Here is a 23,541-nt window from a genome sequence, read left to right as displayed (position 1 = left end):
TATCGCCATCTAGTGGACGCAGCTGACAAGCTCAATATGAGTTGATTTAATAGAACTGAAACTGGGATGGGAACTGAGCAGCTCAACAGCTGCGGGACAGCTGGATTATCGTCCATCTTCCAATGACCCTTTACTGCTGACCCTTTTCTGGCGTGATAGCCTAGCCCTAGTTTTCCGGGAATTGTCCTATCCAATTATAAACTGATCGACGGGGTATAGTTTCTACAAACACTGGTAGTAAATAGGACGAGCCAGAGTTGGGAGCGTTCAGAATCTGAAAAGACTCGCACTATTTGGGATATTCAACCATAGATAGCTGTCAGAGCAGCTCATAGATCACTGCGCCTGTACATAGCCCACCTGTAATTAGCCCATCCAACTACCTTATTCCCATACTGTTATCTATTTGATTTATTTTGCTCCTTTGCACCCCAGTATCTCTACTTGTACACTCATCTTCTGCACATCTATCACTCCAGTGTTTAATTGCTATATTGTAATTATTTCGCCACTATGGCCTATTTATTGCCTTACCTCCGTTATCCTGCCTCATTTGCACACAGTGTATATAGACTTGTTCTACTGTATTATTGACTGTATGTTTGTTTATTCCATGTGTAACTCTGTGTTGTTGTTGTTTGTGTTGCACTGCTTTGCTTTATCTTGGCCAGGTCGCAGTTGTAAATGAGAACTTGTTCTCAACTAACCTACCTGGTTAAATAAAGGTTACTTTTTTTTTTGTTTAAATGCATTGCGGAAATCCATTTCAGCCTACCCGTGCTTTGCACACCTGTAATACCACTTCACTCCACGGGAGAGCAGCATTGAATCCTTCATTAATTGATCCGATTTATAGTAAAGGGGCGTTACCTTGATGTCTGCGGTAGTGCTGCTGGTGGTAAAATAGAGGTGCACTTATTCTGATAGGTTATCATTGGTGCCTCCACAAGGCTACTTCGACACAGTTATTACAAAACTCCGAAGCAGCAAGATGGACATTAGCTTTAAATGAACCGCAACACCAAAGAAGTTGTGTTTTGGAGTTTGACTTTTAAAGGTAGGTATGCATTTTTTCTATTATGCCTATCCATCATTTGCATATTGACTAATTGCCAGTCTGTAATAGAAGAACATTGTATATTACTAGCTATGCCTATTGATTTTGATTTATTTGGGTATTTTTGATCATTCCACTAGTCTGAAATATAGGCTACTGCATAAATGAAAAGACAATTTCAAGTTTAAATCCTGATTGGCATGCATTTATAACCTTCCCACCCATGCACCAACTTGTCAGAGATATAAGTTTTTATTTTGAAAATACACCAAAGACGTCAAAACGATGTAGGCCTAGAGTCAACGGTAGAGAAAGATGAATGACATGTTGCAACGTAGCCTAATATGCATATGTGTGGAGTAGAGTTAGTTAGGAGGAGTAGCCTACCTTGGACACGTATTTGCTGACATAATTGTTGTGTTTCATGTATTCAGTGCTGCAAGACTTACTGTGTTTCTAAATGTCAGCCAGGAATTAGTTAAGTAGTTGTACTTATCGCCAAATCTCTTGTTGTTTTTACTTGCACCCCGTTGATGTGATCACTCAGTGTTATGACACACACCTCAAGGGTTGAGCTACACTCTTAGAATAAAGGGTTCCAAAAGGTTATTTGGCTGTCCCCATTGCAAAAACATTTTGGGTTCCAGTTAGAACTATTTTGGTTCCAGGTAGAACTCTTTTTCGGTTCCATGTAGAACCCTCTCTGTAAAGGTTCTACATGAAACTCAAAAGGGATCTATCTGGAACTAAAAAGCGTTCTTCCAATGGTTTTCCTATGGGGACAGCTGCAGAACCCTGTTAGGTTCTAGATAGCACCTTGTTGTAATTCCTTTCAAAGGGATTTTGTAAAAACAGAGGTCAATCACTTTGCTCTTATTTTCCCCTTTGGTCTCATAACACTCTACCCACCAGCCACTAGTTAAGTGCCTTGTCGAACCGTCAAATGTTCGAGGACCTCTACAGATGTCACACACATGTGTCCTTGTCAATTACAACAAATGGAAGTTCTTCAAAGACTACACACACACACAAACACACACACACCAACAAACTCTCTCAGTCTCACGTCAGAATTAGACGTTTATCCATGTTTCTCAAACATCACATTTCTAAGTTCTTCCAAACGTCACATTTGTAAGGGTTTAAGGTTAAGTTTAGGCATTCACTCTGAATGGTTGAGGTAAGGGTTATGCATTAACTCTGAATGGTTGAGGTAAGGGTTAGGCATTAACTCTGAATGGTTGAGGTAAGGGTTAGGCATTAACTCTGAATGGTTGAGGTAAGGGTTATGCATTAACTCTGAATGGTTGAGGTAAGGGTTATGCATTAACTCTGAATGGTTGAGGTAAGGGTTAGGCATTAACTCTGAATGGTTGAGGTAAGGGTTATGCATTAACTCTGAATGGTTGAGGTAAGGGTTATGCATTAACTCTGAATGGTTGAGGTAAGGGTTATGCATTAACTCTGAATGGTTGAGGTAAGGGTTATGCATTAACTCTGAATGGTTGAGGTAAGGGTTACGCATTAACTCTGAATGGTTGAGGTAAGGGTTAGGCATTAACTCTGAATGGTTGAGGTAAGGGTTAGGCATTAACTCTGAATGGTTGACGTAAGGGTTAGGCATTAACTCTGAATGGTTGAGGTAAGGGTTAGGCATTAACTCTGAATGGTTGAGGTAAGGGTTATGCATTAACTCTGAATGGTTGAGGTAAGGGTTATGCATTAACTCTGAATGGTTGAGGTAAGGGTTATGCATTAACTCTGAATGGTTGAGGTAAGGGTTACGCATTAACTCTGAATGGTTGAGGTAAGGGTTAGGCATTAACTCTGAATGGTTGACGTAAGGGTTATGCATTAACTCTGAATGGTTGAGGTAAGGGTTATGCATTAACTCTGAATGGTTGAGGTAAGGGTTAGGCATTAACTCTGAATGGTTGAGGTAAGGGTTATGCATTAACTCTGAATGGTTGAGGTAAGGGTTATGCATTAACTCTGAATGGTTGAGGTAAGGGTTACGCATTAACTCTGAATGGTTGAGGTAAGGGTTAGGCATTAACTCTGAATGGTTGAGGTAAGGGTTAGGCATTAACTCTGAATGGTTGAGGTAAGGGTTATGCATTAACTCTGAATGGTTGAGGTAAGGGTTAGGCATTAACTCTGAATGTTTGAGGTAAGGGTTAAGATTTGGGATAGGATTAAAAACAACATTTTAAGAACAACTTCCCATTGCTGGATTCAATCATGCAAACTTTTTCACCAGAGGTAGATGCTTACGCCTATCCACCATCCCTGTCCATGACACCCTAGCCAAACAGACCTGGCTGCACACACACACACACACACACACACACACACACACACACACACACACACACACACACACACACCACACACACACACACCACACACACACACACACACACACACACACACACACACACTCCTCTCTGATGGTGTCGTCTACAGAAGAAGGTTTGATGGGAGGCTCTTTGACCCTCATGAAAGGTCCACTAAAGGTTATTCATATGGCGATCGTCATTGTGCTTGATCTTCAGTTTCTGTGTGCGTGTGCGTGTGTGTGTGTGTGTGTGTGTGTTTGAAGTGGGGAGGTCAGGATGAAAGAGATCGCTAGCCTTTCATGAGGGCTTGTGGGGAGACACGCATACACACACACACACATTACAGTAAATTGAGTTGAGTTGTTGAGGGAAACAGTATTGAAAGAGTTCATCTTGTGTCAAACCTCTATGACCCTTAAGGTGTCCACAGAGCATCATAACCAACACCATGACTATACAGGACATGAAGGGATTGTGTTTACAACAGAAATACTGGGGTTGCTAATCTGATGTAAGAACCTCTGGGTGGAACAAGGACCACTGTTGTTGTTCCAGCATAAAAACATGGGAATTAGGGCCACTTATAACACAGGAGAGAGAGAGAGAGAGAGAGAGAGAGAGAGAGAGAGAGAGAGAGAGAGAGAGAGAGAGAGAGAGATTATTTTGGAACTTGTGAGTGTAATATTTACTGTTCACTTTTTATTGTTTATTTCACTTTTGTTTATCCATTTCACTTGCTTTGGCAATAAAGACCCTTGAATTGAATTGCGAGAGAGAGAGAGAGAGAGAGAGAGAGAGAGAGAGAGAGAGAGAGAATGAGCGGGGCTCTGTTCACAAACACAAACAAACCCCACAGAGCCCCAGGACAGCAACACAATTAGACCCAACCAAATCATGAGAAAACAAAAATATAATTACTTTACACATTGGAAAGAATTAACAAAAAAACAGAGCAAACTAGAATGCTATTTGGCCCTAAACAGAGAGTACACAGTGGCAGAATACCTGACCAATGTGACTGACACAAAGTTAAGGAAGCTTTGACTATGTACAAACTCAGTGAGCATAGCCTTGCTATTGAGAAAGGCTGCCGTAGGCAGACCTGGCTCTCAAGAGAAGACAGGCTATGTGCACACTACCCAGAAAATGAGTTTTAAACTGAGCTGCACTTCCTAACCTCCTGCCAAATATATGACCATATTAGACACATATTTCCCTCAGATTACACAGATCCACAAAGAATTTGAAAACAACCCCGATTTTGATAAACTCCCACATCTACTGGGTGAAATAGCCATCACAGCAGCAAGATGTGTGACCTGTTGCCACAAGAAAAGGGCAACCAGTGAAGAACAAACACCATTGTAAATACAACCCATATTTATGTTGATTTATTTTCCCTTTTGAACTTTAACCATTTGCACATCGTTACAACACTGTATATATACATAATATGACGTTTGTAATGTCTTTATTCTTTTGGAACTTCTGTGAGTGTAATGTTTACTGTTCATTTTTATTGTTTATTTCACTTTTGTATATTATCTACCTCACTTGTTTTGGCAATGTTAACATATGTTTCCCATGCCAATAAAGCCCCTTGAATTTAATTTAATTGAGAGAGAGAGAGAGAGAGAGAGAGAGAGAGAGAGAGGCCCACATGTGTGATTTCACAGAACCAAGCTCAGAGGCAGGAAGTGTTGCTAACGAGTTAGACTACAGGAAGTCCCATCATGTTAACGAGAGCTTTATGTAACATGCAGAGAGGTGGTGGGTGCTATAGAGAGCTGCAAGGAGCTTGGTGGTGCAGACTCACAGTTTGGAAGGTGTGTGTGTGTGTGTGTGTGTGTGTGTGTGTGTGTGTGTGTGTGTGTGTGTGTGTGTGTGCGTGCGTGTGCGTGCGTGTGTGTGTGCGTCAATGCTTGTTAATTATGGAGACTGAGTACTTTATATTGTTGTATGCTATTATAGATGTGTTCCTAATAGTTCCCGAGAACAGAAGAGGTTTGTATCTATCCTGTAGCACAACTGAACTTTGAGTGTATATTGATAGTTGTGTTTTTGCTTATGTACAGTAGCACATGGGGATGTGTGTCACCACTTGCGCCGACTGGTTAGTCAGGAGGGCAGTCACGTGTGCTAGCAAGGCAGAGGTCCTAGGTTGGAGACTCGGTGTGAATCAGGAGGAAGCAGGCAGCGTGACGTCCGTTACATTTAGTTGTTGCTCCGTTGGTCCTTCTGCACAAATCACACCTGTCAACAGAAGTAATGGTGACATCACACACAGCATTTGGCAGTGTGTGTGTGTGTGTGCACGCGTGCGTGCGTGGGTATGGGGGGTTTACAGGAGGTATGTTTGTGGGTGACCCAGGCCCGGGTTGGGCTAACTGCTGGAAGTTCTTCCCTGCGTATTCCCGATCAGAGTTTAGCATTACACATCTATTAATAGGGCCTTCCCAGTCTCCTCTGTGACACTGAGGCTGACACACAGCTCTCTGACAACCTGGCCTCAAATATCACTCTGACACTCAGTCTCTTTCTCCTCCATCAGCACTGCCACCTAGCTAACCACAGACAGCTCACTGGTGTTGGGAGCACCACAGCTTAGAGCTAGCTGGTAGCACCTGAGTTGTGCAGTGACTCATACTCAGGGATTATACTAGACTCCGAGGTGCCTGGGGAACTAAGCTAGCTGAGGTTTACTAGCCCCTGGAGGTATGAGCTGTTTTGGATACCCAGAGAGTGCTGGTTTGTTCGGTCTTTAGTGCTAAATATATGGTTTTTGTTTTAGGTACTAAGAGGGCTGATTAGTTTGTTTGTAATGTAAACGAGGGGTACTGGTTTGTATTTGTTTGCTGTACTATGTACTGGTTTGTATTTGTTTGGTGTACTATGTACTGGTTTGTATTTGTTTGGTGTACTATGTACTGGTTTGTATTTGTTTGGTGTACTATGTACTGATTTGTATTTGTTTGGTGTACTATGTACTGGTTTGTATTTGTTTGGTGTACTATGTACTGGTTTGTATTTGTTTGGTGTACTATGTACTGGTTTGTATTTGTTTGGTGTACTATGTACTGTTCTGGTGGTATTCATTCTAAAGAATTGGTAACTAATGCTGACTTGTGACTTGTCTCTCATCCTCTCTCTGTCTCTCTCTTTCTCTCTCTCTTTTTATCTCTCTCCCTCCCTCTCTCTCTCTCACTCTCTCTCTCCATCCATTTATGTCTCTCTCTCTCTCTCCCTCTCTCTCTCTTGCTCTCTCCCTCTCCCTTTCTCTCTTTTTCTCTCTCTCTCTCCCCCTCTCTCGCTCTCTCTCGCTCTCCCTTTCTCTCTCTCCCTCTCTCTCTCTCTCTCTCTCTCCCTCTCTCTTCCTTTCTCAGGGTGACGGACAGCTCTTATCAGTACCAGAGGAGCGTGGCGTCAAGGGCGGAACTGCCGCTGCGAGCCAAAGTGCCCTCCTCTCTCTCCCTCCCTCCCTCCCTCCCTCCCTCCCTCCCTCCCTCCCTCCCTCCCTCCCTCCCTCGCCAACCCATCTCTCATCTGGAGGAAAAGGCCAGTCATCGCGTGGGGACTGTGCCAGTGAGGGGGGTGACATCAACACAAAGACTACTCTCCCCAAAACAACAATTACACTATCTGCAAAGAGAAGGACTAACTGAAACACAACTCTCCACTGTGAGAATCACTGTTTCCGTGTCGAGGGAGGTTCTCCGAAGGTTTTCTGGAGGTTGTGTGACCATTGAGTTGAGGTTTTTGTCTGGAGGTCAGTGAGTGGTACCTGCAGCCATGTCTCCGTTCCTGCGTATCGGCTTCTCCAGCTTCGAGATGGACCCAGGTCTGGCCTACCATGAAGAGGTGATCAACCCGTACTGTGCTGTCTACATGAAGGAGGCTATAGACACAGGTCAGTTGGAGCGTGTGTGTGTGTGTGTCTGTGTCACAGAGATGTGATGGGGAAACATGGGAACCTCTACCATTTTCTGTAGGACTGTTGTCTCACATGGGCTGCAAGTGAGGGAAGAAGTTGTGCCTAGTGAGTATATCCCTGTTACTTCATCTACAGTGTCTATGCATTAAAGAGGGCAGATACATTTATAAACAGGCATTTAATAGAACAGACCATTCTTCTCCAGGAGTTCCATTAGTGTAAATGGGCTTATGATTCATGTCAGTATTACTTCTAAATAGCAGTACTTCAGAGTGCTAATGGACAGTTCTGTTTCCTTGCTGACTATATTTAACCATTGGTAAAGATGACAGTTACAGGGCTATAAACAGAGAGAGACGTGGGGAGGAAAGAGGAGAAATCTACGTAGTTTTTTCCCATTTCTTTCTCACTTCAACCACAGAGCTATTCTGGTAGCTGGACAGAGATAGAGTAGTGTGTATGTGTGTGTGTGTGTGTGCGGGATGTGCGTCGGTGTGTTAGTTCACAGGAAGACCTGTGCTACTCAGTTTCATTTCAGGTCAGTTTGTACTGCAGTTTGTACTGCTTTTTGGTCAGATTGTACTGCTTTTTGGTCAGTTTATACTGCAGTTTGTACTGCTTTTTGGTCAGTTTGTACTGCAGTTTGTTCTGCTTTTTGGTCAGTTTATACTGCAGTTTGTACTGTTTTTTGGTCAGTTTGTACTGCAGTTTGTTCTGCTTTTTGGTCAGTTTATACTGCAGTTTGTACTGTTTTTTGGTCAGTTTGTACTGCAGTTTGTTCTGCTTTTTGGTCAGTTTATACTGCAGTTTGTAGTGCAGTTTGTACTGTTTTTTTGTCAGTTTGTACTGCAGTTTGTACTGCTTTTTGGTCAGTTTGTACTGCAGTTTGTACTGCTTTTTGCAATGACATCAAAAGGCCCAGATGATAGTAAATATCAGTACAGTGTGAGGTTTAGCACCAATATTCCACTGTTGGTTTAGCTAGCCTACAAGCAGCTGCAAACTGACTGCATTTCGTTGTGCCAATAGAGCGCTTGGAAATTGAACGGAACACCTTACTGAGGAGGAGTGTTTAGGGTCTGGAGTCAGAGTAGTATAAGGGAGTCCTTACTACAAAGCTGTGACTGGCTCAGACTCGTTTCTTAACTCCACTGTGGCTAAAGCACCTAACAGAAAAATGAAAGCAACACCTCCGTCAAATGTCACTTAACCACTACAAAGAGAAAAACAAAGGAACTGATCGTGACTTGGGCTGACAAAAGCCTACTCAGAGCTGTGTGGGACTTCTAAAGCAAAACGTATCGCCCTCTCATGCCAAAGGCGGGTTGGAAACATGATGAAAAATATGAGACGTCTGTCTGGGGAGAATAGGACAGTTTTTCCCTGTCAGAGGGAAATGATTTTCAGTATAGACAACAGCTGGTTACGTTGTCTCTGTCCAGAGCAGACAGTCTATGGACCACTGATAGAGATATACGTATCATTCTATGGCAGGAACTTGTCAAATGGCGGAATGAAAATACTGTGAAGTGGAAGTTATGCTATAGGTGTACATCACAGGAGGCTGCTGAGGGGAGGACGGCTCATAATAATGTCCGGAACGGAGCAAATGGAATGGCATCAAACACCTGGAAACCAGCCATTACCACCAGCCTGTCCTCCCAAATGAAGATGCCACCAACCTCCTGTGGTACAGACAGACCACTCTTTGCTCCTGGTCAGATCACATGTCAGGAAGAATGTAGGACCAATGACAGATGGACTAATGTTAAGATTGTTGATTGTTTCTACCTGTCTTTCTCCCCCTTTACATACACACCCTTACCCCTCCAGAGAAGGGCCAGGTGTACAAGCAGAAGAAGCCCACCATGTACCCTCCCTGGAGCAGCACGTTTGACGCCCATGTCCACCAGGGCCGTGTCATGCACGTGGTGGTGAAGGATAAAACCGCTGAGCTAAAGTCTGAGGCCGTGGTGCAGCTGGACACCCTGGCCTCACGCTGCAAAAAGGAGAATGGCAAGCTGGAGATCTGGGTAAGACAACAGGAAGGGAGGGAGGGGGTGGGAAGGAGGGGGAGGGAGGGAAGAGAGGGAGGAAGGGGTTCCACTGGCTTAGGGTTGGAGCGAGGGGAATGTGTCGTGTCCACATAATTTGATATGGGGATATATCTGTCTCATTCTCTCTCTCTCTCTCTCTCTCTCTCTCTCTCTGTCTCTGTCTCTATCTCTCTCTCTATCTCTCTCTCTATCTCTCTCTCTCTCCATGTCTGTCTCTCTGTTTCTCTCTCTCTGTATCTCTCTCTCTCTGTGTATCTCTTGCTCTCTATCTATCAAATTCTCTATCTCTCTCTCCATCTTTCTTCCTCTCTCTCTCTCTCTCTATCTCTCCCCCCCTCTCTCTCTATATATATCTCTGTCTCTATCTCTGTTTGTCTCAGGTGGAGCTGAAGCCACAGGGTCGTCTACTCATGGAGGCCAGATACTACTTGGAGAAGAGTGGTGAGGGTTCAGAACCATTGTAGACTTCATAATGTCTGTGTATGTCTGTTCCTGTGTGGTTATAACCATTCCAGAAGCCCATCTATTCCCAATAGTTTCTGTCAGTGTCCTCTCTTATTGGGGTCTTATTAACACACTCTGAAGGGTTATAAAGTCATATTGTAACAGGCGTGAGGAAACCTCTCATATGTCTATCTATATATAAAGTCTCACCACTACTCATAATCAGCACTCACAACAGGTGGTCCAATGATTGTCCAGTACTAATCATCTGATCATTTAGCCCTTTCAATTACATTGCTCACAAATAGAAAGATATTCACCTTTACTCTTTCTCTCCTTCTCTATCTCTCTGTCGTTGCAAACACACACACACACACACACACACACACACACACACACACACACACACACACACACACACACACACACACACATTTGACAGACTGTCGTTGATCATGGAGGGCGTGTTAAATTTGCAGCTGTCAGTGTCTAGTGAATACATGCTTGTGGGGCTGTAGGACAGGAAGTCAGCCAAAGGCCTTCTTCCTCTCTCCCACACACACACACACACACACACACACACACACACACACACACACACACACACACACACACACACACACACACACACACACACACACACACACACACACACACACACACACAGTCACTCACTCGGACACAGACTGGCAGAAGGACATTCCTATCATGCGTTCACGGAGGAGCGTGCAAATATGACTAGCATGTCTCTCTCTCTCTCTTCCTCTGTCTTTTAACTGTGAAAAGACTATGCGCTGTACATAACTTTCATGTGTGTGCGCCTGTTTCCCAGAAACCGCAGGTGAGGGTGAGGGAGATGGATTTGGAGAGAGAGACAGGGATCCGGGAGTCTTTGCCCTCCACGCACGACGCGGAGCCATCAAACAGGCCAAGATCCATGAGGTCAAATGTCATGAGTTCAGCGCCACTTTCTTCCCCCAGCCCACCTTCTGCTCCGTCTGTAAAGAGTTTGTCTGGTATGTCCACTGAGCCAAAACACTATACACTGACTATACCAAACATTAGGAACACCTTCCTAATATTGAGTTGCCCTTTTACCCTCAGAACAGCCTCAATCCATTGGGCATGGACTCTACAAGGTGTTTAAAGTGTTCCACAGGGATGCTGGCCCATGTTGACTCCAATGCTTCCCACAGTTGTGTCAAGTTGACTGGATGTCCTTTGGGTGGTAGACCATTCTGATTCACACGGGAAACTGTTGAGCATGAAAAACCCAGCAGCATCGCAGTTCTTGACACAAACCGGTGCGCCTGGCACCTACTACCACACCACATTTTTGTCTTGCCCATTCACCCTCTGAATGGCACATACACAATCCCTGTCTCAATTGTCTCAAGGCTTAAAAGTCCTTCTTTAGCCTGTCTCCTCCCCTTCATCTAGGCAGATTTAACAGTTGACATCAATAAGGGATCATAGCTTTCACCTGGATTCACCCAGTTAGTCTATACACTACATGACCAAAAGTTTGTGGACACCTGCTCGTCAAACATCTCATTCCAAAATCATGGGCATTAATATGGAGTTGGTCCCCCCTTTGATGCTATAACAGCCTCCACTCTTCTGCGAAGGCTTTCCACTAGATGTTGGAACATTTCTGCAGGGACTTGCTTCCATTCAGCCACAAGAGCATTAGTGAGGTCGGGCACTGATGTTGGGCGATTAGGCCTGGCTCGCGGTCTCCTTTCGAATTCATCCCAAAGGTGTTCGATGGGGTTGAGATCAGGGCTCTGTGTAGGCCAGTCAAGTTCTTCCACACCGATCTCGACAAACCATTTCTGTATGGACCTCGCTTTGTGCACGGGGGCATTGTCATTCTGAAACAGGAAAGGGCCTTCCCCAAACTGCTACCACAAAGTTGGAAGCACAGAACTGTCTAAAATATAATTGTCTGCTGTAGTGTTAAGATTTCCCTTCACTGGAACTAAGGGGCCTAGCCAGAACCATGAAAAACAGCTCCAGACCATTATTCCTCCTCCACCAAACTTTACAGTTGGCACTATGCATTGGGGCAGGTACCGTTCTGGCATCCGTCTAACCCAGATTTGTCTGTCAGACTGCCAGATGGTGAAGCGTGATTCATCATTCCAGAGAACATGTTTCCACTGCTCCAGAGTCCAATGGCAGAGACATTTACACCACTCCAGCCGACGCTTGGCATTACGCATGGTGATCGCTTGTGTGAGGCTGCTCAGCCATGGAAACCCATTTCATGAAGCTCCCGACAAACAGTTTGACGCCCATGTCCACCAGGGCCGTGTCATGCACGTGGTGGTGAAGGATAAAACCGCTGAGCTAAAGTCTGCAAAAAGGAGAACAGCAAGCTGGAGATCTGGGTAAGCTGGAGAACCGGGTTTCCATGTGCTGACGTTGCTTCCAGAGGCAGTTTGGAAGTCGGTAGTCAGTGTTGCAACCGAGGACAGACAATTTGTACACGCTACACGCTTCAGCACTCTGCGGCCCCGTTCTGTGAGCTTGTGTGGCCTACCACTTTGCAGCTGAGCCATTGTTGCTTCTAGACGTTTCCACTTCACAAAAACAGCACTTACAGTTGACCGGGACAGCTCTAGCAGGGCAGACATTTGACGAACTGACTTGTTGGAAAGATGGCATCATATGACGGTGCCACGTTGAAAGTCACTGTGCGCTTCAGTAAGGCCATTCTACTGCCAATGTTTGTCTATAGAGATTGCATGGTTGTGTGCTCGATTTTATACACTGGTCAGCAAAGGGTGTGGCTGAAATTGGCGAATCCACTAATTTGAAGGGGTGTCCACATACTTTTGTATATATAGTGTGTCATGGAAAGAGCAGGTGTTCTTAATATTTTGTATACTCAGTGTACGAGCTCTATAAGTGCCCCTTCTTTCTGTACAGTATGTATATCACAACCTAACTTTATTTAAAACCTAGTCAATTGGAGTGCAAATACTGTATCCTAATGACATCGTTCACATAGATTATTTTCATTGTCACTCTGAAACAAACACTACAGTATTTCTATTTATACACTGCTCAAAAAAATTAAGGGAACACTTAAACAACACAATGTAACTCCAAGTCAATCACACTTCTGTGAAATCAAACTGTCCACTTAGGAAGCAACACTGATTGACAATAAATGTAACATGCTGTTGTGCAAATGGAATAGACAACAGGTGGAAATTATAGGCAATTAGCAAGACACCCCCAATAAAGGAGTGGTTCTGCAGGTGGGGACCACAGACCACCTCTCAGATCCTATGCTTCCTGGCTGATGTATTGGTCACTTTTGAATGCTGACGGTGCTTTCAATCTAGTGGTAGCATGACACGGAGTCTACAACCCACACAAGTGGCTCAGGTAGTGCAGTTCATCCAGGATGGCACATCAATGCGAGCTGTGGCAAGAAGGTTTGCTGTGTCTGTCAGCGTAGTGTCCAGAGCATGGAGATGCTACCAGGAGACAGGCCAGTACATCAGGAGACGTGGAGGAGGCCGTAGGAGGGCAACAACCCAGCAGCAGGATCGCTACCTCCGCCTTTATGCAAGGAGGAGCAGGAGAAGCACTGCCAGAGCCCTGCAAAATGACCTCCAGCAGGCCACAAATGTGCATGTGTCTGCTCAAACGGTCAGAAACAGACTCCATGAGGGTGGTATGAGGGCCCGACGTCCACAGGTGGGGGTTGTGCTTACAGCCCAACACTGTGCAGGACGTTTGGCATTTGCCAGAGAACACCAAGATTGGCAAATTCGCCACTGGCGCCCTGTGCTCTTCACAGATGAAAGCAGGTTCACACTGAGCACGTGACAGACGTGACAGAGTCTGGAGACGCCGTGGAGAACGTTCTGCTGCCTGCAACATCCTCCAGCATGACCGGTTTGGCGGTGGGTCAGTCATGGTGTAGGGTGGCATTTCTTTGGGGGGCCGCACAGCCCTCCATGTGCTCGCCAGAGGTAGCCTGACTGCCATTAGGTACCGAGATGAGATCCTCAGACCCCTTGTGAGAACATATGCTGGTGCGGTTGGCCCTGGGTTCCTCCTAATGCAAGACAATGCTAGACCTCATGTGGCTGGAGTGTGTCAGCAGTTCCTGCAAGAGGAAGGCATTGATGCTATGGACTGGCCCGCCCGTTCCCCAGACCTGAATCCAATTGAGCACATCTGGGACATCATGTCTCGCTCCATCCACCAATGCCACGTTGCACCACAGACTGTCCAGGAGTTGGCGGATGCTTTAGTCCAGGTCTGGGAGGAGATCCCTCAGGAGACCATCCGCCACCTCATCAGGAGCATGCCCAGGCGTTGTAGGGAGGTCATACAGGCACGTGGAGGCCACACACACTACTGAGCCTCATTTTGACTTGTTTTAAGGACATTACATCAAAGTTGGATCAGCCTGTAGTGTGGTTTTCCACTTTAATTTTGAGTGTGACTCCAAATCCAGACCTCCATGGGTTGATAAATTGGATTTCCATTGATTATTTTTGTGTGATTTTGTTGTCAGCACATTCAAAAAATTCATTCAAAAAATTATTTAATAAGATTATTTATTTCATTCAGATCTAGGACGTGTTGTTTAAGTATTCCCTTTATTTTTTTGAGCAGTATACATCACCCACATCATCCACATCATCCAGTGTTTGTTTCCTGGTCCCTGTTAATGTTATGTTTCTTTTCCCCACAGGGGTCTGAATAAGCAGGGTTATCAGTGTCGACGTGAGTATCTCTGCTCTCTCTCTCTCTCTCTCTCTCTCCCCTCATCTTCTACCTATTCCATGTTCTATCCCTACACTCCTCCATCCTCTCTCCTGTCTACACTCTCATCCCCCATCCTTGGTCTTTCAGAGTGCAACGCAGCCATCCACAAGAAATGCATTGACAAAATCATCGCCAAGTGCACTGGGTCGGCCATCAACAGCAAAGAGACCATGGTAGGCCTGTACATTGTAGTCCATTTCTATACAACGATGACAGTAAGTGATCTTGAGCATTTTAGAGTATCTTGGATTTGTCATTATATTTAGTTGCTTGAGTTCCAATAATAGTGGCAGTAAACGGTGATGTGTCCACTTTGTCTTGGTGTTTGTGACATGAGGAACCTCAATTAAGACAACTGGAGGTCCCATTAGATTGCATGCAGACAGACTGACATACAGTGTATCTGGGCTTCTGGTGACTGTGGTTTAGCCTAGTGGTAACACACTTGTTAATTGTCGGTTAAAGTCAACCACATACACAGTGACTGTAACTTATTCTCTCTCACAATACACACTGACTAACTCACTCTCTCTCACAGTACACACTGACTAACTCACTCTCTCTCACAGTACACACTGACTAACTCACTCTCTCTCACAGTACACACTGACTAACTCACTCTCTCTCACAGTACACACTGAGACAGTGGGTTGGTTCTTGGAAGCAGACAGCTCTGTGGTTACTGTACTCACTGTTTACCAGTACTCACCGATCCTAGACAGAGAAAAAAATTACAGTTTTATCCCAGGGATTTTACTTCCCTAAAACGTCCAAAGTAGTTGTTGCCTACTTCCTGTGTCATATTTCCATGGCAACAAAGGGTTGTAGTGCGGCGTGTTCAGGTGACCGAGTGTGTTTGCTGTGTGTTGCAGATCCACAAGGAGCGCTTTAAGATCGACATGCCCCACAGGTTTAAGGTGTACAACTACAAGAGCCCCACATTCTGTGAACACTGTGGCACGCTGCTGTGGGGACTGGCCAAGCAGGGACTCAAGTGTGAGGGTGAGAGGACAGTCCACAGGAGGCTGCTGAGGGGAGGGCGGCTCATAATAATGGCTGGAGCGGAGCAAATGGAATGGCATCAAACACATGGAATCTATGTGTTTGATGTATTTGATACCATTCCACCAATTCCACTTACCACAAGTCCGTGCTCCCCAATTAAGGTGCCACCAACCTCCTGTGGAAGAGACCCTGATCACATCATAACATCACATCACTATCATTACACAATCACATCATACCATTACCAACTCAAATCATAACAGTACCCTATCAAACCATTATATTGTACCATACCTTTTCACATGATTCCCTATTTCACCGTTACAGGATCCCAAATATCCAAATGTATTGATTTCATCGTCCCATTCCATCTGTGTCTGTATACTGTGTAACCATGTGTGTTGCCCGTGCAGAGTGCGGTATGAACGTTCATCACAAGTGCCAGAAAAAGGTGGCCAACCTGTGTGGAGTCAACCAGAAACTGATGGCTGAAGCCCTGGCCACGATCGAAACTAAACAGCAGGTCAGAGTTCAGGGGTCGAGGGGTTAGGAACAGTGATGCCAATTTAGCAATTTTGTTGCTAGATTTAACAACTTTTCAGACTACCCTGGCAACTTTCTTTTCAAACAGCACCTAGCAACAAATTTAGCTACTTTTAAAAATGTATTTGGAACTTTTAGCAACTTTTGAAAAGTGACTCAAATGCTAAAACGCACGCATTTTCTCTCTAAATGACACAAAATGATTTTCTCTGTCACACACTCAGTCACAACACACGTGCCTGGCTGCAAAAGTGCATTGTGAGTGACGTCAGCAGCAGGTGCTCAGCTCGTGCACAGGCAGCAGCAGGCCAGCAGCAATTTCAGAAAATTGCAAATCATTGTTAGCTGACTACAGCGGCAGTAGTACGGGTTCGACGAGCCAAACCCAATGAATATAGTTGGTTATGAATGTTTGATCTTGAACAAACTTACAACGTCAATCAACATGTCTCAATCAAAATTGTACAGGCAGAAGTACAGAAAAGAGTGGGAGTCTGTACCTGAACAAATGTCAAATCATATTTTTTTGCAGAGATGGCCAGTCAATTTGAGTAACGTTATTGTGTATTCTACGTAATGACGCAGTTTTACGTTATCACGCAACGACATCACAACGTCATTTAGCAACTTTTAGCAACAAATCAACCTGCCTCTAGCAACTTACCCTGAAAATTAGTTGGCAACACTGGTTAGGAAGTCAGTGCTGTCCGACAGATCCACAATACCTCCAAAGTGCTTTTCATAAAAAAATATAACAAAAAATGTATGTTGATTGTAAGTAAGGAATCTATCCCTTCCCGTTATACAGATACTGTAGCATTGTGTTATGTTATTAATTGTTATGTGTCTATGCATTTTCCTATAGGCCAGGGGCTCCAGAGAGAGTGAGATCTATAGTCGAGGCGGGCCGGTGGGTGTGGGCCAGGCAGGGGTTGTGCGGGAACCTTCAGGTTTAGTGGCAGGTCTCCCCCTGACAGCAGCCACCGCTGGGCGAAAAGGTTAGGAGGCCACACATGGTCAACCTGGTCATTCATGCATCTGTGAGGACTTTGTAGTCAACTTGAGATTTAATAGGACTAAATGACTATCTCCCCTTCTCCACCTCTTCCCCCACCCCTCTCCAGAGCAGCAGGGTATATCGTGGGACACCCCAGCGGAGGGGGTAATGCCTGCCCCTGTGATGGAGGAGCCTGAGATGCTGTACGCCGTGCCCAGAAAAGAACACTTTCACAAGTTCACCCTCGACAACTTCATCCTGCACAAGATGCTTGGCAAAGGCAGCTTCGGCAAGGTACCAGAGAGAGAGAGAGAGAGAGAGAAACCACTCCAGCTAGTGAGCCCCTAGATTCACTGGGGATATACCTTTTCTATCTGGGCTTAAGACATATCACCATAAACTGAGACATGGGTCTAGTGCTTCTATAACATACAGGGAGTTTACATTGACATTTAGATTTTAGTCATTTAGCAGATGCTCTTATGCAGAGCGAGTGCACACATTTTCATAATTTTTTACATACTGGTCCCTCGTGGGAATTGAACTCACAACCAGTTTCTCAGTTCATTGATAACTAGGACATGTATCAAGCCCAAGTCTTGTCTCAGTTTATGGTGATATGTCTTACTCTAGCTGATGGAAACCGTGCAGATAAAGTGTACGTTATTTATAGAGATTGCATTGTGAACAAACATATACAGAGTGTACAAAACATTAGGGTTCAATCAGGATTTTTAAGCCTTGATACAATTGAGACATGGATTGTGTATGTGTGCCATTCAGAGGGTGAACGGGCAAGAAAAACGATTAAAGTGCCTCTGAACGGGGTATGGTAGTAGGTGCCAGGCGCACCGGTTTGAGTGTGTCAAGAACTGCAACGCTGCTGGGTTTTTCACGCTCAACATTTTCCCATGTGTATCAAGAATGGTCCACCACCCAAAGGGCATCCAGTCAACTTGACACAACTGTGGAAAGCATTGGAGTCAACATGGGCCAGCATCCCTGTGGAACGCTTTCGACACGTTGTAGAGTTCAGGCCCCGATGTATTGAGGCTGTTCTGAGGGCAAAAAGTGGTGCAACTCAATATTAGGAAGGTGTTCCTAATGTTTGTTCTGTTATTATACTCAAGCCTGTGAGCCTGGGTCAGCATGACCTAAGCAGAAGTTTCTAGCAAGGGGAGAGGGCGTGCTTGCCATCTGCGTATTGTGATATAAGGAAGAGAGCCTACCCATGAGGAGTAAGATAACCTTAATTCAAATATAATGTTGGTGTTGTGATGATTATGTTTGGACCTGTAAACATGTTGGTCAGAATGTTCCAGAACCAGAATGTACTAGAACTTCGCTAGAATGGACGTCAATGGGGGAGTGTCCCGGAGACTGATTGGACTGCCTGAGTGTTACCGATAATGTTTAGTCATAGTTAGGGTTACAAAAGGAGGGTACGTTACCGATAGCTTTCTAAGTTTACCAGTAAACTACCAGAATTTTGGAAACTTTCAGGATTTTATGAAATGTTCATAACATGTAAAGTGTATAAAATAATAAATTAAGATGATTTGAATAAACAAACTAGAATGACAAAGCTTTAAAACATGATCATAAATATAACCCAGCAACTTAGTGAATACCATTGGTGTTGATTATGAGTGTATCAGCGTAATATATCCTTTACATTTTTACGCACTTTTATTTATTTTACTCTGTCAATATGTTTTTATTGCAAATGTTTTTATTACACCAAACTGATGGCAGCTGTGAAAAAAGTCAATAGTTGGAAGAGTTGCAGAGTTAATTGGAAATGATGTCATTATTGTTTAGATGCTTTTTTCATGAATCAGGCTGTTTTCTCGTGAATCATACTGTCTATCCACTAGAAACTCACGGACAATATGGACACAGATATAAAGATAAAGAAAAAATAAATATTGTGAGTGAAAACATTTTATAATAATTATTCTGGTATAAATTATTGAAGTTACCATAGATTGCCATAGATTACCTGTTAATTACCAGGAAATTACCGGTAGTTTTTCAACGCTAGTATTAGTGATGTTATGAAACCAAAAAATATAAAAGTGTGACTTGTGTTGCCTAGTCTTTGAACATGTTCTAGCCATGCTCTGTGTTCCTGGATCCAGTGTACTAAAGAGACTTCTTGATTGTACTTAAAAGTTGCCTGACTGATCCTTCACCTCCATTTGACAAGCCCTGAATAGCTAAAGACAGTGATTTCCTACATGTACGTATCATCTGTGTGTTGCTAGGTGTTTTTGGCTGAGCTGAAGAGCAGTAGACAGTTCTTTGCGGTGAAGGCTCTGAAGAAGGACGTGGTTCTGATGGATGATGATGTGGAGTGTACCATGGTGGAGAGGAGAGTCCTCTCCCTGGCCTGGGAACACCCCTTCCTCACACACCTCCACTGCACCTTCCAGACCACGGTAACACACACACACACACACACACACACACACACACACACACACACACACACACACACACACACACACACACACACACACACACACACACACACACACACACACACACACACACAAACCACAGGTTTTGATGTGACTGTGTTGTGTGTGTGATAGGAGAACCTGTTCTTTGTGATGGAGTATCTGAACGGAGGTGACCTCATGTTCCACATCCAGAACTGTCACAAGTTTGACGTGCAGAGATCGACGTAAGTTAACCCGTACACACAACCAGGCTATGTCTACCAGACACACACACACACACACACACACACACAAACATCCTCCATTCTCTCCACCTATCCCTCTCTCCTCACATCCCCTCTCTCCTCCCTCTGGCTGTAGGTTCTATGCTGCTGAGATTATCTGCGGGCTCCAGTTCCTCCACTCCAAAGGCATTGTCTATAGGGATCTGAAGCTGGACAACGTGTTGTTAGACTCAGAAGGCCATATAAAGATAGCAGACTTTGGGATGTGTAAGGAGAACATGGAGGGAGAAACACGGACCTGCACCTTTTGTGGAACACCTGATTACATCGCCCCAGAGGTGACTGCATGTTCACCATCACTATAGGAATCTACACTCTTACTATCAGCATTGCAACCCTTAAAAGGTGTATAACCAATGGAAATGTTCCCTTAGGGAACTAATGTTTCTCACACTCAATTCTGATCTCATTGATTTGTATCATTAATGAATTACATACCATCTCCGTCTAATATATTGGTTTTAGATAAACATCATGAAGTGATGATGATGATGAAGAGATGTCATGTTGAACTGAACTGAACGGTCATGGTTTTTTAGATTCTGCTGGGGCAGAAGTACGGCAGCTCAGTGGACTGGTGGTCGTTCGGGGTCTTGCTGTACGAGATGCTGACTGGCCAGTCTCCATTCCATGGTCGCGATGAGGAGGAACTGTTCCAGTCCATCAGGACAGATGACCCCTGTTACCCCCACTGGCTGGCCAAGGACGCACGAGACATCCTCATCAAGGTCTCACTCACTGCAATGCCATGACGAATGAACTACGGCAACGTTGTCCTCTATGCACCAGACTACATACATCAACATGAATGATTGACGGTTGGGATGGATGTGACCTGTACTGTATGTGTCTGCGTGTGATTGGTTACCTTTCATGAGGGTGTTCTTGAACTTGGCGTCCTCTGTCCTGATGTGTGTGTGTGTGTGTGTGTGTGTGTGTGTGTGTGTGTGTGTGTGTGTGTGTGTGTGTGTGTGTGTGTGTGTGTGTGTGTGTGTGTGTGTGTGTGTATATATATATGGTATGTTTGTTTTACAGCTGTTTGTGAGGGAGCCAGAGAGGAGGCTGGGTGTGAAGGGGAACATCCGTCAACACTCCTTCTTCAAAGACACAGACTGGAACGCTCTGGAGAAACGAGAGGTGGCGCCACCCTTCAGGCCAACTGTGGTACGTCCATCCTCAGGCTGCGAGTGTGTTTGTTTGTTTACGTCTGCATTTGTATGCATGTGTGTGTGTGCTCGCTGGGTGTGTGTGTGTGTGTGTGCGTTGTAACCTCTCCCCTCTCTCCTGTCCATGCAGAAATCCCCCAGTGACGTCAGTAACTTTGACAAGGAGTTTATCAATGAGAAACCCAGGTTGTCATGTGCAGATCGTACCCTCATGAACAGTGTGGACCAAACCATGTTTAACAACTTCTCCTTCGTCAACCCAGCTATGGGCCACATCAAAAGCCCCTGACCTGCGATAACCTTACAGCAACCTACCAGCAACATATTCACAATACATCAACAACCAACCCACTGTACCAGCAACATATTCACAACCCATCTGTAACCTTCGGACAACCTATTCGCAACACATCAATTACTCATTATGACAACACATCACAGACAGGAGTCAAGGACACTTACCTAACAGATCAATAACGTATCCACAACCAGTCAATAACGTATCCACAACCAGTCAATAACATCTCACCTCAGCTCTTTTACACAGCCAAGGTGTACAGCCAAGGTGTACAGCAGTGGAGGCTGATAAGGGGAGGACGGCTCATAATAATGGCTGGAACATAGAAAATGGAATGGCATCAAACACGTGGAAACCATGTGTTTGATGTATATGATACCATTCCACTGATTCCGCTCCAGTCATTACCATGAGCCAGTCCTCCCCAATTAAGGTGCCACCAACCTCCTGTGGTGAACAGACTACTTTAGGAGTCACTACCCGATTGCCCAGATTGTGTGGAATACTGAGAATGTTGTATTGTACTCATAACCTGTTATTCAGTAGTGTCTGTTTTAGCCCTGCACATAAGTGTCTGTTCAATCTACTTTAACCATTTCCTGGGACATTTTATATTTAATTCTGAAAGTGTATCAGTAGTTTTATTAAAAAGAGCCACGGTTAGGCGGTTAATATATTAAAATGTGTTGTTTTGCCATTGCTATTGCTCAGATCCAGGTAGATTGCCACACTATCGGACGGTGGAGTGGTTGGTTTCAGTGTACATGGATATATGAATAGTTTATGTTTACATGATACTGTGTTTTATAATGGTCCTTCAGAGGCTTGTGATCGCTGTGACTAAGTTATTATACAATCTAATGACATAGATGATGCCTAGATTCAGCAGTAATTGTTTGTTTTTATTCTGTACATTAAAATCAGATTTTTGTAAATACATGTCCCATTGCGTATTTGCATTCAAGCATGAGTTTGTGTCACAGAGTGCGAGAATGAGAATTTAGTTGAAATACTAAAACCGCTGTCTTCCTGCCTCTCTCTCTCTCTCTCTCCCACTCTTTCCTTCCTGTGCCTCGCCCTCTCAGAGACTAGACTGACAAACTGGTCAAAGTTACTATTGCTCTTTCTGTCTGCAGTTGGTGTTACATTGTGATATAATGTATTATCATCTCACCAGCTATAAAGGTAATTTATGATTCATCTGTGATTAGATACTGTACTTCCTTGATCGATAGATACAACAGTTCTGTGCATTCACAGGGCAGATCAATAGCAGTGCCTTTTCTCTCCAGTGGGGGGCAGCATGGGGGTAGACTGGCATTCACTCACCCACCTGTAGCCTACTGTCTATGCATCTATGGCTCTATCCTTCCCCCCTCCCTCCCTAATGTTTGTTCCTTTTTCCGACAAATCTCTCTCTGCCTCACCCTGCTGCCCCACCATCCCTCTCCTCCTAGCGCTGTGGTACCCTGGGACAGACAGACTAATCTGAGAGAGAGCGATCCGTCACTGACCCATAATCCACTTATACATAGCAGCAAACTACTTCCTGCCACTGGCCCAGGTACAGTCACCACCATGTCACACCAACAAGGGTAGCGATGGGGATGGCAAGCATTTTAATGTAGAGCTCCAAGGTACTATCACCTTTCAGGTAAGACCCAAATGCAGACTGTGTTGAAGTAACAAGTTTATTACAGCAACAGGGGCAGGCAAACGACAGATCAAGGCAGGCTGGGGTCGATAATCCAGAGTAGTGGGGCAAAGGTACAAGACGGCAGGCAGGGTCAGGGTCAGGCAGAGGTCGGTAATCCAGAGTAGTGGGGCAAAAGTACAGGATGTCAGCAGGCTCAGGGCTGGCAGAAAAGGTCAAAACTGGGAAAACAGGAAGAATCGATAGACAGGAACAGAGGGAAAACCGCTGGTAGACTTGACGAAACAAAACAAACTGGCAACAGACAAACAGAGAACACAGGTATACGTACCCAGGGGATAATGGGGAAAATGGGCGACACCTGGAGGGGGGTGGAGACAAGCACAAGGACAGGTGAAACAGATCAGGGCGTGACAGGTACATAGTGGTGAACAGAAGCTGGACTATAAATTTAGATTAGAAATGTTTAGAAAGGTCTGCCCTTTGAAATAGCTTGATAAGATA

General features: G+C 44.6%; 1 protein-coding gene across 2 annotated transcripts; it reads left to right on the top strand.

Moving 5' to 3' along the window:
* Window positions 1–918: 918 nt before the first annotated feature.
* LOC106576193 (protein kinase C theta type) lies at window positions 919–22,318 on the top strand. Of its 2 annotated transcripts, none has more exons than XM_014153184.3 (17): window positions 919–1,057; window positions 6,780–7,303; window positions 9,161–9,360; window positions 9,765–9,825; window positions 10,661–10,844; window positions 14,552–14,583; window positions 14,713–14,798; window positions 15,498–15,627; window positions 16,044–16,153; window positions 17,039–17,171; window positions 17,298–17,464; window positions 19,438–19,611; window positions 19,768–19,859; window positions 19,996–20,197; window positions 20,459–20,647; window positions 20,955–21,083; window positions 21,216–22,318. In XM_014153184.3, exons 2-17 carry the CDS (start codon window positions 7,186–7,188, stop codon window positions 21,372–21,374), a joined length of 2,166 nt encoding a protein of 721 aa, XP_014008659.1. In that variant the 5' UTR covers window positions 919–1,057; window positions 6,780–7,185; the 3' UTR covers window positions 21,375–22,318. The 2 variants fall into 2 exon arrangements, with proteins under 2 accessions (XP_014008659.1, XP_082820016.1); XM_082963890.1 differs by lacking the exon at window positions 919–1,057 and adding an exon at window positions 5,933–6,111.
* Window positions 22,319–23,541: the final 1,223 nt, after the last annotated feature.

This window comes from Salmo salar, chromosome 17 (genome assembly GCF_965601325.2).
Source record: "Salmo salar chromosome 17, fSalSal1, whole genome shotgun sequence".
Taxonomy (NCBI): domain Eukaryota; kingdom Metazoa; phylum Chordata; class Actinopteri; order Salmoniformes; family Salmonidae; genus Salmo; species Salmo salar.
Note: the sequence above shows the minus strand (reverse complement) of the source record. Positions and strands in the feature narration are given on the sequence as shown.